Raw genomic sequence first — 14,203 nt, forward strand, 5'->3', positions numbered from 1 at the left:
GGAGTCTCACCCCACCCCAAAGATGACTTTATTAAATGTTGTACCTCAGTGAGCTTTCGCCTCTTTCCTGAAGCAAGGTAGCCTGGGGCCTCCACTTCTTCCTCCCAGACCCCACTCTGGTCCTAAGCCCTCCCTCTGCGGCAGCCATATAACCTCCAGCCTGATGTAGGAGCTGGCATCTTCAGAAAGCCAAAGGCCATAATGAACCCTGGAGGGTGGTGAGAAGAGGCACCAGGGTGGTAGGACCCTCCTGAACTGCCAGAGGAAGTGAGGCCACTGGAAACCAGCTCTGTTTGCAGACAAGAGGAAGACGGGAACTTCCCACCGGCCTAAGTATCTATTCTGTCAGAAATCCTTTTTTTTTTTTTTTTCTTTTTTTGAGCTTGGTTCAACAGATGCTCAGGGAAGGGGAAAAACTTGAAGTCCTCCTGTCAACTAGGGCGAGACTGAGCTGGCTAGATTATGTCCAAATGCAGCCAGAGATGGGAATGCAGATGGGACTCAGGAAGGAGTCCTCGCAGAGTCAACAGGCCCAGGTTCTGGCCACAAGCATCTTGGGTAACCTTGGATGACTTGAAACCTCTCAGAACTTCAGTTTCTTCATCTATCTCAGGCAGATCTGGACACCTTTGGTGGTGAGGCCATTTCCAGCACTGACATTTTTATGAGTTAAAGATGACTACAGCCCAGAGAAGAGAAAGGAATCAGGAAGGAGAGAAATAGCCAAGAGGGAAGAGGTGGGAAAAACAAAAAGACTATAAATGTGAACCCAAAAGTACAGTTTATTGTCTACCTGAGGTGGGTCAAGAAGGGGAACAGGTGGGGTAGAGAGGAGGGGCTCAACTGAGCAGGAGCAGTGGACTACTGGGACCCAAAGCCACCTGTCTGAAAGGAGCAGGGTGGGAACAGAGGACTGGAGATGCAGACATCCTGTACCTGCCACCGGGCCATCCCACTGCATGACTGCTGGCCTGGTTGGTGGCAGGGCAGTTCCATCTTGATCATTCCAGAACTGGGTTCTGTTTGAAGGGCAGGAAGGTGAATAAGATGGGCTTCTCAGGCATCAAGATGAGGTTGAACTTGGTACCCACATCACTGAGATGTTGGATTTTAATTTTGAAGTTCTCCAGCACCTGAGAAAGGGAGCAGTGGGCTTAGGGGAAGGAGGGAGTTCTGTCTCCCCTGGGCCCAGCTTGTTCACCTGCCAGCAGGGCCTTTGAGGGTGATTGAGGCACTCTAAGAGTGGACAACCAGCTTCACATTTAACCCCGCACTGTGTCCAAAATGAACCACTGTTGCCGATCCCTGGATTTAGACCTTGACTAGTTGGCAATATTCCCTCTCCTGTTCCCACCCCCATCCCATCACCTGAGGGGGGAATAGATGGCCAGGGGACACCGGTGGGTGATAAGTGGATTAGCTCAAAAGAGAAAGCCATAGGGAATTGTGGGAGACAGATGTGCCCCAGCTATATGATCTCTGGGCTCTGTATAGAGATGGAAAGAATAGGTTTGGTGACTACCTGAAGGCCAGGGCTTGCCCTGGGTACCCAGATGTCCTCAAGCTCAACTCACGTGAATGAGGAATATGGTCATCTCCAGCTCTGCAATCCGGCGGCCCAGACACTGCCGAATACCCCAGCCAAAGCCAAGGAACCGGAAGTAGGTGTTGTTCTTGTCATTGTCCAGCCATCGGTTTGGGTTGAAATTTCCAGGGTTGGTGAAGAAGCTGGATTCTTGGCCCATGGCATAATTGGCCACTTGAACCAGTGTCTGGGGACGAGGTGGTCAGAGGCCTGAGTGGGTCCCACCTTCCCACAGTCCTGAGCACAACACCCAGCTTCCCCAAGTCCCTGAGCTCCATCCTCTCTGTCCCCCATCCCAATCCCTGCAGGGCTTCCCAGCTCACCCAGGGCAGAACATTCTGCCCACGTGTATGACCTTAACCAAGGCCCAGCCCCTCCCTGAATTTCACCCACCAAATGAGGACAGCTGAGAACTCAAGGCTGAGATAACCCAGAGAATTTTCCTGCCCTTTCCCCAGCCCCAGTGCTTTCCACCAACCCAGGCAGACTGAGGTCTACCTCCTAACCCTGAACTCCAGAACATTCCAGTAATCATTCCCCATGGTGCCTAAAACCTCTGTTCTTCATTCAAACTTGGACTGTTGCTGCTGAGAGCTCTGCAGGGCCCCAGGGCAAGGCAGAAAGGCAGGACAGAAGCCCCCAATCACCACTGTCTATCTGGAATTGCAGCCTGATCCCAGCCTCCTCTGTCTGACTAGCAGAGCCGGTAACTCCCTGGTTGTACCTACCTTGGCAGGAATTATGTAGCCGCGAAGAACCAAGTCATTCTCAAGATATCTCTGCACAGTCACAGAGATTGGGTGGAGTCTGTGAGGAAGAGAACACTCAGAACGGATGGCCACAAAACCTGGATACAGGTCATCCCCACTCCGATTTCTGCATCAGCATGGCATCTCAGACCCAGATGCAGCTCCCAAGGCATCTGAGACAGGACTCAGGTCCTGTCAGGGCTGGTGACTACCTGAGGGCCAGGGCTAGCCCAGGGTACCCAGATGTCCCCAAGCTCAACTCACATGATCTCCTCCCCATTCCCAGCCTCTCTCACCTCCTACTCCTAATTGCCTCTCCCACCCCATCCTTGGAAGCCTTTTCCCAAGCCCTGCCCCGGCCCTGCCCAGGAGTGGGGTGGGGGAGGTAGGGGTGGACATGGGCTTACCTCAATGTCTCCTTGATGCTGGCTTTGAGGAGTGGGACCAACTGCAGCATTGTGTTTATGTCTCCCTGGGCCTGGCGCCGGGCAGCCAGAACCTCTGCCCTCAGCATCTCCTGCACTTTTGGGGTGCGTGCCATCTCGTACATGTGCCACTGCAGGGTCATGGATGTCTGGCAGGGAATGTGGGGGTGCAGAAGACCAGGAGGGCCTGTCACTCCAAGGCATCTCAAGGTGGAGGACCCAAGCTAAATTATCATTTATAAGAAACTCTTCCCCAATAACTACCTTGTCCCAGTCTCCACGCCACCAGCAAAAGTGGAGGGCCACAAAAGTGGATGGCCCAACAATTTGAAAGGCAAATATCTAAGAAGGCCTTCTTGCCACCCAGGCAGGAATGGACAGCACCTGTCCTTGCCCTCATCCCTCATGTCACCCATCGTCTCCCCAGCCAGAAGAGTGTCAGCTATACTACTGATGTCTTTCTCCACAGAAATCTGGGGGCCTCTAGAAGCCAAATCCCACCTCCAAAAGTGGTGTGCTCCCAAATGACTGTAACTCCTGTTCACATGCCCCATGGCACAACCACCCCTCCCCAGCCTACAGCAGCATTCAAGTAAGGCTCAAAGTCAGACCTCAGACCCACACTCAGAGTTGCAATCAGCATGTGGAACAAACGGAACAAATGGAGACTAACCAGTTAATTCCAACATAAGCTAGAGAAAGTGAACATTGATCTTCAAACCCCACAGTCCCAGATTCCTCTATGATGACAAACTAAGCCCAGTTAGGATCCCAGCCTGGAACACCCTCCCTCCTGTGTCTAGAACTTGGATTGTTGGTGTAGCATCTTACCAAGGATCAAGTTTCTGTCCACAAGGCTTGGAGACCTTTCTCTTCCCAGCAGGGACCACATTGGAAAAAGTGGCACTCAGTGCCTTCTCGGCCTTAAATCCTGGTCTTGTTCCCTGGAGCCTCCAGGAGAAGTACAGAGGCTCCGGCCTGACCCACGTGGCCCCTTCAACACCTGCCTGCTCTCCCCTAGTGCCACCACCACCCCCCTCTCATACACACCTGGCCCTCCAGCCACACAAAGTTGCACACAGCTCCTGAAGCCCAGAAATCTCCCCCAAACTAGTTCCTCTTACTGGAATTCCCTTCCCCACCCAAGAAGCAAGTGTCTACTCCTTCAAGATCCCAACCACACGTGTAGGGGGTTTGTCTCTGGACCTCCATGGCCTGCCACAGAGTGGGTACTTGGAAGATACTTGGCTGATAAGGTAGTTAAATAAGTTAGTAACTGTGTGACCTTGGTCAAGTTATTTAACCTCTCTCTGCTCCAGTTTCCTCATCTAAAAAAGGAGGAGGAGAATAACATAGCTCATAGTGTCCCTTGCTAGTATTACAGGAGGGAATGTGTGTAAAAGTTTGGGACACTGCCTGCCAATAACATGTGCTTCATAAATGGTTCCTCATCTTTGGTGCAGATATTCACCTTTTGGAGATTCCCTCCACATCACCCACCATGAACTATTTTTCAAATGCACGCCAAGGCTCCATCTACAGACTGTCATAGGTACCAAAACTTCTCCACTAGAGTATCATATAAAAATAATAACTAAGAAAGAAAGTTATTAACCCAGGGGACTTTGACACATGCCCCTTGCAAGTGAAATTCCTTCTCTCTCTTCCTACAAGGGACTTCAAGATACAAGTTGAATTTTAGCTCCTCTCCCTGTCCTACAGGGATATGCCTGTGGCATCACGGCCCTGTAACTCAGGTGACAGACATCTGATGGCATCTCTGCCTTCCTGCTATCATCTGCACTGTGTGCCTCTAAAATTCACATTTCAGGACATAGTAGCTCCTGCATGTAATCCCAGACACTCAGGAGGCTGATCAAGAAGATCACAAGTTTCAGGCCAGTCTCATCAACTTTGGAAGACCCGGACTCAAAATTTTACAAAATTAAATAAAAAGAATTAGGGATGTTGCTCAGTGGCAGAGCACCCTTGGGTTTAATCACCAGTACTGCAAAAAAATAAAATTCATATATCAATATCCTAACCTCTACACCACTGCACTTGAAGATAGGACCTTTAAAAAGGTAATAAAAATAAAAGAAGGTCATCCATGTGGGCTCTAGTCCATAATGTCTGGTGTCCTTCTAGGATGAGGAGGTTAGGACACAAACATGCACAGAGGGAGGGTCAGATGCAGATAGAGGGAAGAGACAGCCATCTGTGAGTCAAGGAGAAAGGCTAATGAATGAATCAATCCTACCTGCACCTTGATCTTGGACCTCCAGCCTCCAGAACTGAGAGAATCACCTTCCATTGAAATTATTGGGTTACAGTGTCCTGAGTAGGTGAACATGGCCCTTACCTCAGCCATTTAAGAACCCTTGAGGTTTGTGTTCATCTCTATAGTCTCAGTGCCTGTATCCCAATTAATAATCCATAACACCAAATCATTAACTCACTGTCCCATTAGCATAGGGGAGTTTAAAAAATTAGAAAAAGGGAAGGCGCACAGGACAGATAGGTTTTAATGTTGAGAAGAGAAGTTTCTAGGGTACTGTGCAGAAAGCAGGAGGGAGACCTCACAGTAGTTGCCTCTAAGTATTGGGTGGTGGGGGGACCATGGGGTACAGAGGTGTGGAATGGAGGAGGGAAAGCAACAAAGAGACCCTGGAGGGCAGAGCCCAGGGCAAATTCCTGTGCCCCTGCAAGCTTTCTGAGGTCCTGCTGGTTTCCCTGGATCTAAGTGAGCTGTGTCCCCTGTAGGCCTGGGCTTCCACAGAGAAGGCCTCCAAATAAATCTTTGGCCTTTGAAGACTTATGCAGAAGCTGAGCCTCACCACCTACACCTGGTAATGCCTTCTCACAGGCACTGAAAAAAAGTGTCCAATCAGCATCAAACTCTGCCTGTGGGTAACCTGACTTTGACATCACCCTCCTAGGAAATGAGTGTTTAGAGATAGAGCCAGGACCGGAAGGCATATCCCATATGGGGAGAACCCTTTGGGATAGCAGGACTTCAGACCACCACACCACTGGGAGGGAAGGTGCACATGGGCACAGGAATCAGGAGATGTGACCACAGCCACTCACCGTGTCCACACCTCCTGCTAATAGCTCAGTAATGTTGGCTTGGATGTCCTGGAAGGGTAGCTTGTTACTTCCCAGGAGACTGTACAGGATTCCAGGGTATTTGCTGAAGTCTCTTTTCTGTCTCGAGTCCCAGTAGAAGTTCTGTGTATATTTGTCAGCTGTAGAGCAGGGGAAAGAACCAAGATGGGGTGGGGAGGGTGATCTTCAGGAAAAGGTAGAATCAAGGGCTGGGGATTCTGGATCCCAACACCCCACCTTTTGCAGGCTATCATTTTACTAAGCACCTATACTAAGCTCTTTGTATCTGCTTGTTAATTTAATTCCTGGCCACAGCTCTGTGGGGGATGTGACACCACCCCCATTTTCAGGCAAAGAAATGGAGATTCAGAGAGGCAGTCACTTGTCCAAGATCATGTGGGTATAAGAGGCAGAGGTGGCGTTTGACTCCAGCCCACCCCAATCAGCCTTTTCCACCTGACCTTCTCCATTCTCTTCCACCCAAGTTCTGAACTCTTAAGACCCAGCACAGCTGGGACTCAGACACTGACCCTTAACCCTGCAGGGATCTTGAGCTCCTTTGAGGAAAATTATGAACATCTTTGCTTCTCTATCTCCAGAAAATTCTAATCTCCCCCAATAGCCAGCCTTGAGCCCACCATTTCCAGGGCTTCCAGGGCCTTCCTGATACCATGGCTTCTCACCAGAGAATGGGTTTCCTACATGATAAGTGATGTCCATTGACAAAGCTCAGGACAAAGAAGCAACCCAAGGCCTGGGCCTTCCCACTGGATTGGTTTCTCCCAGCACTGAGCTCCCACCCCTTGAGGTAAACGAGGCTCTCCTGGCCCCCATGCCTGGATGTCCTGGGAATAGCCAAAGGAGCCCTCACCTTTATCAAAAATAGTGTCCCATGCGGCCGCATGGTCCCTCCAAGTCTTGGTTCTGAAGAGGCGAAACAGTTCTGGGGGTAGGCTGAGCATGGGCACACTGGTGTGGAACATCTGATAGATGGCATCGATGAACTTCTGGGCCTCGGGGTCCACAATCTCCTCCAGCATCCCCAGGCGCTCCCCAAATATGATGTTGGTGATGGCTGCCAGGAGAGGATGAGGCTGAGGGGCCTCTTCCAGCCCGGCCATCCGAGAGCCTCAGCTCCCAGGACCTCCTCTGCCCCCACCACACACACACAGGAGCCCTTGACCCAGCCTCAGCTCCTCCAGTAAAGGAACCCAAGCCTGAGCCCCAAAGGGATAAGAACACAGGATGGAAAAAAGCTGCCCTCTGACACCTGCTCGGGTCCCTCAGAAGGGCATATGGAAACCCCTGAAAGGAGATGTCTAGATGGAAAGCAGGGTCTCCAGCTGTGCCAAGGAAGGCCCCATGCTGGGATGAACCTGCTCGGCCCACCCCTCCTCCAAAAGGGAGTTCTCATTGCATTTGATGACTTGGCTACATTCACAGGTCAGACAGGAGAATGGGGACATAAATCCCTGGGTAATCAGCCACCCAGAACCCAAGAGGCTACAACCACCTCAAGTTCTTCTCACCTACCAGGTGAGGAATTTGAATGTTGATTTTATACCAAGTTCATGATTGAAAGCTGATTTTATACCCAGATCTCCTGCAGTGACCCCATGATCTCCACCAAGCCACATGCAAGTGTTGTCCCCTCTGCCACTGCCAAACAGGAGCAAGTCTCTTACACTCAAAGGCAAAGCGGAACAGGTCATCACTGATGTCTCCTGAGAAATTCCCAGATTTCTGCTGCTTGACACGCTTGTTCAGGACACCGATGAAGTCTTGAGCCACCGCCTCCAGCATGGGTACGAAGTTCTTAAGGACCTCTGGAGCCATCATCTCCTGGTTCAGGATCACCCGGTTTTTCTTCCAGTCTTCTGACTTCCTGAGAAAACACAGGCCCCAAGCATGACAAACACAGAGGAGTCACTCGGCCTCCCGGGAGCTGAGGCAGAGTTGAGCATGTGGCACTCATGTGTCCTCACCTCCTCCCAACACCCTCGGCCTGTCACCTCCTCCCTGCTTTGCCTGGCCTAGGAGAGGAGAAAGGAAGGAAGAGGGTGATGGAGACCAAAACTCCAACCCCTTCCCACTCCCTCTGCAGCTGCCACTGCAAGCCAAAAGTTCTTATCCTCAGCACCTTTTGAGTGATTTTCAAGCTGTCCAGTCCCTGTTACTGCAAGTCTGCCCATTCTACTGTACTGCCTCTCCTCTTGGCCCATGTTCACCTTCACTGTCAAGCCCATCCCCCATCACCTTTTGTTACTCCTATAAAAATTGACCAAGCTCTCCCCTCTGTACCCAAAAAGTGGCTGCTATTCACTACAGTGGGGGGAATCTCAGGTACACAGAATTAATCAAAAACCTGAGTTCAGCAGGACACAGTGGGGAATACCTACAATCCAGCTATTCAGGAGGCTGAGACAGGATGATCTAAGTGTGAGGCCAGCCTGGGCAATCTAATGAGATCCTGTCTCAAATTTCAGAAAGAGCTGGGGGTGGAACTCAGTGGTAAAGCACTTGCCAGCATGTGCAAAGCCTTGGGTTTGATCCCACAAAAAACAAACACACAGTTCCTGAAGTACTCTTAAAAATCAGTCCACATGTAGCCCCCTTTGTAATTTGGGAGACATATTGTTTGTTGGATATATTATTATAAACTCATCACCCAACATAAAAACTAGGAACTTGATCATGGCTTGCTTTCACCCTTCTAGTTCTCCCAATGCCCTTCCTCCCCACCCAGGGACCAGGGACCACCAACTTGGACCCCTTAATCTCTTTTGTGTATGGTTTTTTTCCATCATTGTTTGTTTGTTTGTTTGTTTGTTTTGGTACCAGGAATTGAACTCAGGGGCACTCGACCACTGAGCCACATCCTCAGCCCTATTTTGTATTTTATTTAGAGACAGGGTCTCACTGAGTTGCTTAGTTCCTTGCTGTTGCTGAGGCTGGCTTTGAATTTGTGATCCTCCTGCCTCAGCCTCCTTAGCCTCTGGGATTACAAGCATGCGCCACTGGACCTGGCTCATCATTTGTTCTTTTTTTTTTTTTTTTTTTAAAGACCTCACTCCTATTTTTTTTTTTTTTTTTTGAGTGAGAGAGAGGAGAGAGAGAGAGAGAGAGAGAGAGAGAGAGAGAGAGAGAGAGAGAATTTTTAATATTTATTATTTAGTTATTGGCGGATACAACATCTTTGTTTGTATGTGGTGCTGAGGATCGAACCCAGGCCGCACACATGCCAGGCGAGTGCGCTACCGCTTGAGCCACATCCCCAGCCCTCATCATTTGTTCTTAAAAGGTACTTTTTAAAAAATAATTTATTTCAATCAATCTTTTTTTATAACTTTGTTTTTATTTATATATTTTTACGTGGTGCTGAGGATCGAACCCAGGCCTTGCACGTGCTAGGCGAGCACTCTACTGCTGAGCCACAACCCCAGCCCTTAAAAGGTACTTTTTAAAAATGTATACTTGTCTTCAAGTTCTTAAAAAAGCTATCATGCTTTCAGGGACTTGCTTTTTTTCCACTGGAGTGTGTGTGTATGTATGTGTAATTTTTTTTTTTTTTTTTTGGTACCAGGGATTGAGCCCAGGGGTGCTTAACCACTGAGCCATATCCCCACCCCTTTTTGTATTTTATTTAGAGACAGGGTCTCGTTGAGGCTGGCTTTGAACTCACAATCCACCTGCCTCAGCCTCCAGAACTGTTGGGATTATAGGCATGCACCACCACACCTGCTGGATTCTATGTTTCCAAACAGCATCTACACCATTGTGGGACATAGAGACCATTTATTCTGACCAGTATGTACCACCACTTGCATATCCACTTTTCTGTTGGACATCTAGGTGTCTTCCTGATATTTGCTATTATGAACAGCATCTGAGCAAACATTCTAGCCCATGTTCCCTGGGTACATGTGTTGGGAGTGTATCCCTAAAATCAGAACTGTTTCATCATTGGTATGTGAATAGTCAATTTCAGAACTATTGACAATTCTAAAGTAGAGGCACCAGTTTACAGTCTGCCCAGCTAAGGATGGAAGTTCCAGTTACTTCATTCATAATCTCGCTAACACTTGATACAGTCAAGTTTAATTTTTTTTTTTTTTGGTACCCAGGGTTTGGTATTAGGGATGCTCTATCACTAATATACATCCCCAGCCTTTTTTAAAAATTTGAGACAGGGTCTTACTGAGTTGTCCAGGTAGGCCTCCAACTTGCAACCGTCAGCCTCTTCAGACACTGGGATTACAGGTGCGCACCATCATGACCAGCTACATTTTCATTTTTTTAAATATTTATTTTATAGTTGCAGTTGGACACTATACCTTTGTTTTATTTATTTATTTTTATGTAGTGCTGAGGATCGAACCCAGGGCCTTGCACATGCCAGGCAAGCGCTCTACCTCTGAGCTACAACCCCAGCCCCTACATTTTCATTATTGATGAGAACACAGTAGCCACTACATTCAATTCACTGACTTACTGCTTCTCATTGCCCCTTTAGACTGTGCGGGACTCACTGTGGAAGGACCCTGCCCTCCCTGTCACTGTTCCTCCAGCACCTGGCACAAGGTCTAGTGCATAGTGGATGCTCAGTAAGTTGGGATTTAATGATTAAAGCAACGAAGGAGAACTTCCCAGGGTCTTTAATTACTCATAAAGATCTTCAGCCTGGCATTTCCCTGGAGGTTGGCAGGGCAGTTCACTTTCTCTATCTTCACTGTCACGTATGTTATAAAGGCAAGAGGATGACAGGGTCTTGCCTAGAGGCCCTGCTTGGAAGGACAGAGCAAACCTGGTCCCAGCCCGCCCGCTAGTATCCCTGTCACCCTGGAAATGGCTCAGGACTCACTTCAGTAGGACTCCCATGGGCCTCCGGTAATACTGATGATAGGCCACCCAGGGGGGGATAAGGAATCGTTCTGGGTTGGGACCCTCCGACTTAAAAATCAAGGCCGCATCTTCAGGGTCCATGATATAAACTGACTCCACGTTGCCGAGCTTCTCCCTGGAGGGGTGGGGAGACGGGTGACATCAGGATCCAAGTAGAGCCATGGAGACCCTAAGCAGTTAGGGCTCGCTGCACGACTGCTGTAGAGTTCCACAGCTTTCTTACTGTGTGACCTGAGGCAAATCCCTTAACTTCTCTGAGTCTCGGTTTCCTTGTCTGTAAAGTGGAGACAGAGTTCCTGAAGGACAAAATATGCAGGGTATTGATGTGACAGTTCACTGTGGTTACGCCTTCTATGAGAGATAGCTTCGTGATCATGGTTACTGTTGTCACATAGCACATCCCAGGACTAGCCCTGGCCCAACCCCGAGGCTTCCATGGATCAGCCAGTCTTCAGTCTTACACTTGTCCTTCCTGTGGCAACACCCTCAGCACCTCAGACTCTTAGTACCAAGGCACACTTTCATGTCCTTCTGGAAGGGCCTGCGACTCACTGTAGCCTGCCAGCCAGGCCAGAACCCATCGAGCCCGGTGACAAGAGAGGTCACAAAGCACTTTGCAGATAAACTCTACTAAAATGCAACCATTCCATGTGTTTGGCATCCTTATAAGAGGATGAAAAGGAGGACAGAGCTCAGAGAGACAACCATGTGAAGACAAGGGTAGAAGATGATGTCTAAAAGGCAAAGAGAGAGGCCCCCAGAGAAAGCAACCCTGCAGACACCTTGATCTCAAACTTGAGGCTCCAGAACTATGAGGCAGTAAAGTTCTGCTGTGTGAGAAAGAAAGGGAGAGAAAAGCCCTACTACAAAACAACAGAAAATCCCACTCCCTGCTTGCATCTGCCTTTTGCCTAAGAAAGGCTACTTGAAGATACAAATTTAAGGCAAAAACCTCACAAAAACATGCAGTTGCAAGCCAGATGTGCTGTCACTCCCCTCTCTCCTCTCCCTCTGTGTCTCCTGCCCACCTTGGAGAATACCTTGTTTACCATTAAGCCAGAAGGCCTGGGCCCACTGTCCCAAGTCTCAGCCTTGGCTTGTTCATGGCCAGAGAATCCCCTTGGTGTTCTGGCTACCAAGTGTCCTTTTAAGTATTAGCTCCATATCCCAAACCCAGATCGCCAAGTCCTTGATCTGCTCTCAGTGTTATCAATCCCACTCCCGGGAAGCTCGCCAAGGCAATGACCTGACATCAGAAACAAGCCTGCTGGGTCTAAGAGCCAAAGCTGGGAGTGGGCTAAATGTTCACCTTCAAAGCCTGGCTTAAAAATATGGCCTATCCATACCGTGGACTACTGCGCTGCCCTTTAAAATTATTTAGAGAGAGAAGAGGAAAGAAACCTGGGATGCACCGTGGGGCACCGCCATACCCAGCACACTCATTCCTTGTGGTACCAGGATAAGGCCGGATCTGATTTCCACCTCTCATTGGTGCTTGTCTGCATTTTCTCAACTGTTCCATAGAGAATAGGAACAGCCTTCACCGCATGGGGGAAAACCATGAAAGCTGTATTTCAAATTCCTCATGTTTATGCAGGAGTCTGTTACTTCCCGGCTATGAGCTGTAGCATCATCCTGACACACAGACCTGGATGTCATACCATTTGGGTTCCAGTCCTGGTTTTGTCCTGATGAATTGTGTGACCTTAGTAAGACCCTCCTCCTCCCTGGGCCTCAGTTTCCCCATATAAAATGGGGCTAATAGCACAACTTTGAAGACATGTTGCAAGGCTCAGATGAAAGCAGATCAGAAAAGGGCTAATGAAATAAGATACTCTGAGGGAGAAGGGAGGTCTGAGGAATGAAACTGACCACATTATATTGTTTTACTGTGTGCCTGTGCAAATATGTAACGAATTCCACTATTATGTATAATTATAATGCACTAATAAAAAAGAAAACAATTAAATAATGCCTTCCTACTTGAGGAAGTAGATAGTTGGGAAAGAAAGAGAGAGAAGGAAGCAGGGATAACAGGGGGGTACATGAGGTAAGGTTGGGTTGCAGGAACAGAAAGGCCCAGGACAGAGAGGAAGAGAGGAAACACAGGAAGGAGCCACTTTCTCCCAAACATCTTTCTCTCCAAACAGCTGGAAGGGGGGAAAAAAAGCAATCTGGGCTTTGACAGGGTTGTGGGAGAGGGAGGGAGACAGCAGTGAGGTCCCAACACAAGCAAGCCCAACTCACACAGCCACCCCGCCCCTCAAGCCCTCCAAGATGTCACATGTGCTCCTCCCCCCACTGTGACCTTCCTGTTAGAATTCTTTGAGTTCGGGCTGGGGCTGTGGCTCAGTGGCAGAGCGCTTGCCTGGCCTGTGTAAGGCTCTGGGTTCCATCCTCAGCACCACATAAAAATAAAACAAAGGTATTGTGTCCATCTACAATTAAAAAAAAATACTTTAAAAAATAAATAAAATACAAAATAGGCTGGAGATGTGACTCCATAGTCAAGTGCCCTTGAGTTTGATCCCCTGTACACCACCCACCACCCCTACATCAACCAAAAAATGCTTCCAGGAGTAACTTAAATGTCACTATCCTTATCCATCAGTAAGCCAGGGACAAGCCATAGCCCTGGGGTCTATGGTCAAAGGGTCAAAGGGCCGAAGCAGAAGCGAGGCTTTCTTTTCCTTTCCCTTCGAAAGGAAAGAGATAGAACCAGCTGCTCTAGAGCCATGCAGGGCTGCAGGGTGCAGTTAGCACCCCGGCAGGATGGAGATCTAACTAGTGACCGGGCACACTGAGCCTCAGTGTCCTCCTCTGACCATGAGGACAACAAACTTCCCTCACAAGGCATCCTGGGGATAATGGTTATGGAAAGCATTAGGGGCCTTGCTCTCTTACCACCCAGCGGCCACCGTGAAGTTTCAAAGGGGAAAGGAGAGGCCTTCCCCACCACCATGCCCAGCCTGGAAGAAATAAAATCAGAAGGTGGGCAGAAGTCTGGAACTAAAAACAGACCATTTGGGGAGAGGGGAGCACAGCCGAGCTGCCTACGCTCCTGTACCTCTCTATGCCCCTGTACCTCCCTATCTTGTCTGCTTCTGCCCTTGCCAGGCTTACCTGTAAATGGGGCCATACTTCTGGAAATTCTGGACATGGTGATAGTGGATTCTGTAAGCACCGTTCTCCCTCCAGAAATGGTACAGGTTTAGCCAGCCATTATCACCAGGGGAAGGGATCTCACTGAAGGGACGAGGACTGCGGGTGGAGATACCAGCTATTCCAGTGGGTGCTCTGGGATGTCCCACACCCTCCCTGGCAGCGCTCAGGAATGCCTGGCAACCTCTAACCAGGGCCGAATGCTGGAGAAGTCCCTTGGCCAGCATTCTGTCCACACAACTGCCACTCCACTGACTCCACTACAAGAGAAC

At 49.2% G+C, this 14,203-nt stretch overlaps 1 protein-coding gene across 1 annotated transcript; it reads right to left on the minus strand.

Moving 5' to 3' along the window:
- Positions 1–1,001: 1,001 nt before the first annotated feature.
- On the minus strand, positions 1,002–14,158 carry Cyp11a1 (cytochrome P450 family 11 subfamily A member 1). Its single transcript, XM_076849413.2, has 9 exons — positions 13,893–14,158; positions 10,729–10,884; positions 7,553–7,752; positions 6,739–6,942; positions 5,850–6,007; positions 2,742–2,908; positions 2,314–2,392; positions 1,575–1,772; positions 1,002–1,133 (listed from the first exon to the last, which is right to left on the minus strand). The coding sequence occupies exons 1-9, from the start codon at positions 14,156–14,158 to the stop codon at positions 1,002–1,004; spliced, it is 1,560 nt and encodes a 519-aa protein (XP_076705528.2).
- Positions 14,159–14,203: the final 45 nt, after the last annotated feature.

The sequence above is a fragment of the Callospermophilus lateralis genome, chromosome 3 (assembly GCF_048772815.1).
Source record: "Callospermophilus lateralis isolate mCalLat2 chromosome 3, mCalLat2.hap1, whole genome shotgun sequence".
Taxonomy (NCBI): domain Eukaryota; kingdom Metazoa; phylum Chordata; class Mammalia; order Rodentia; family Sciuridae; genus Callospermophilus; species Callospermophilus lateralis.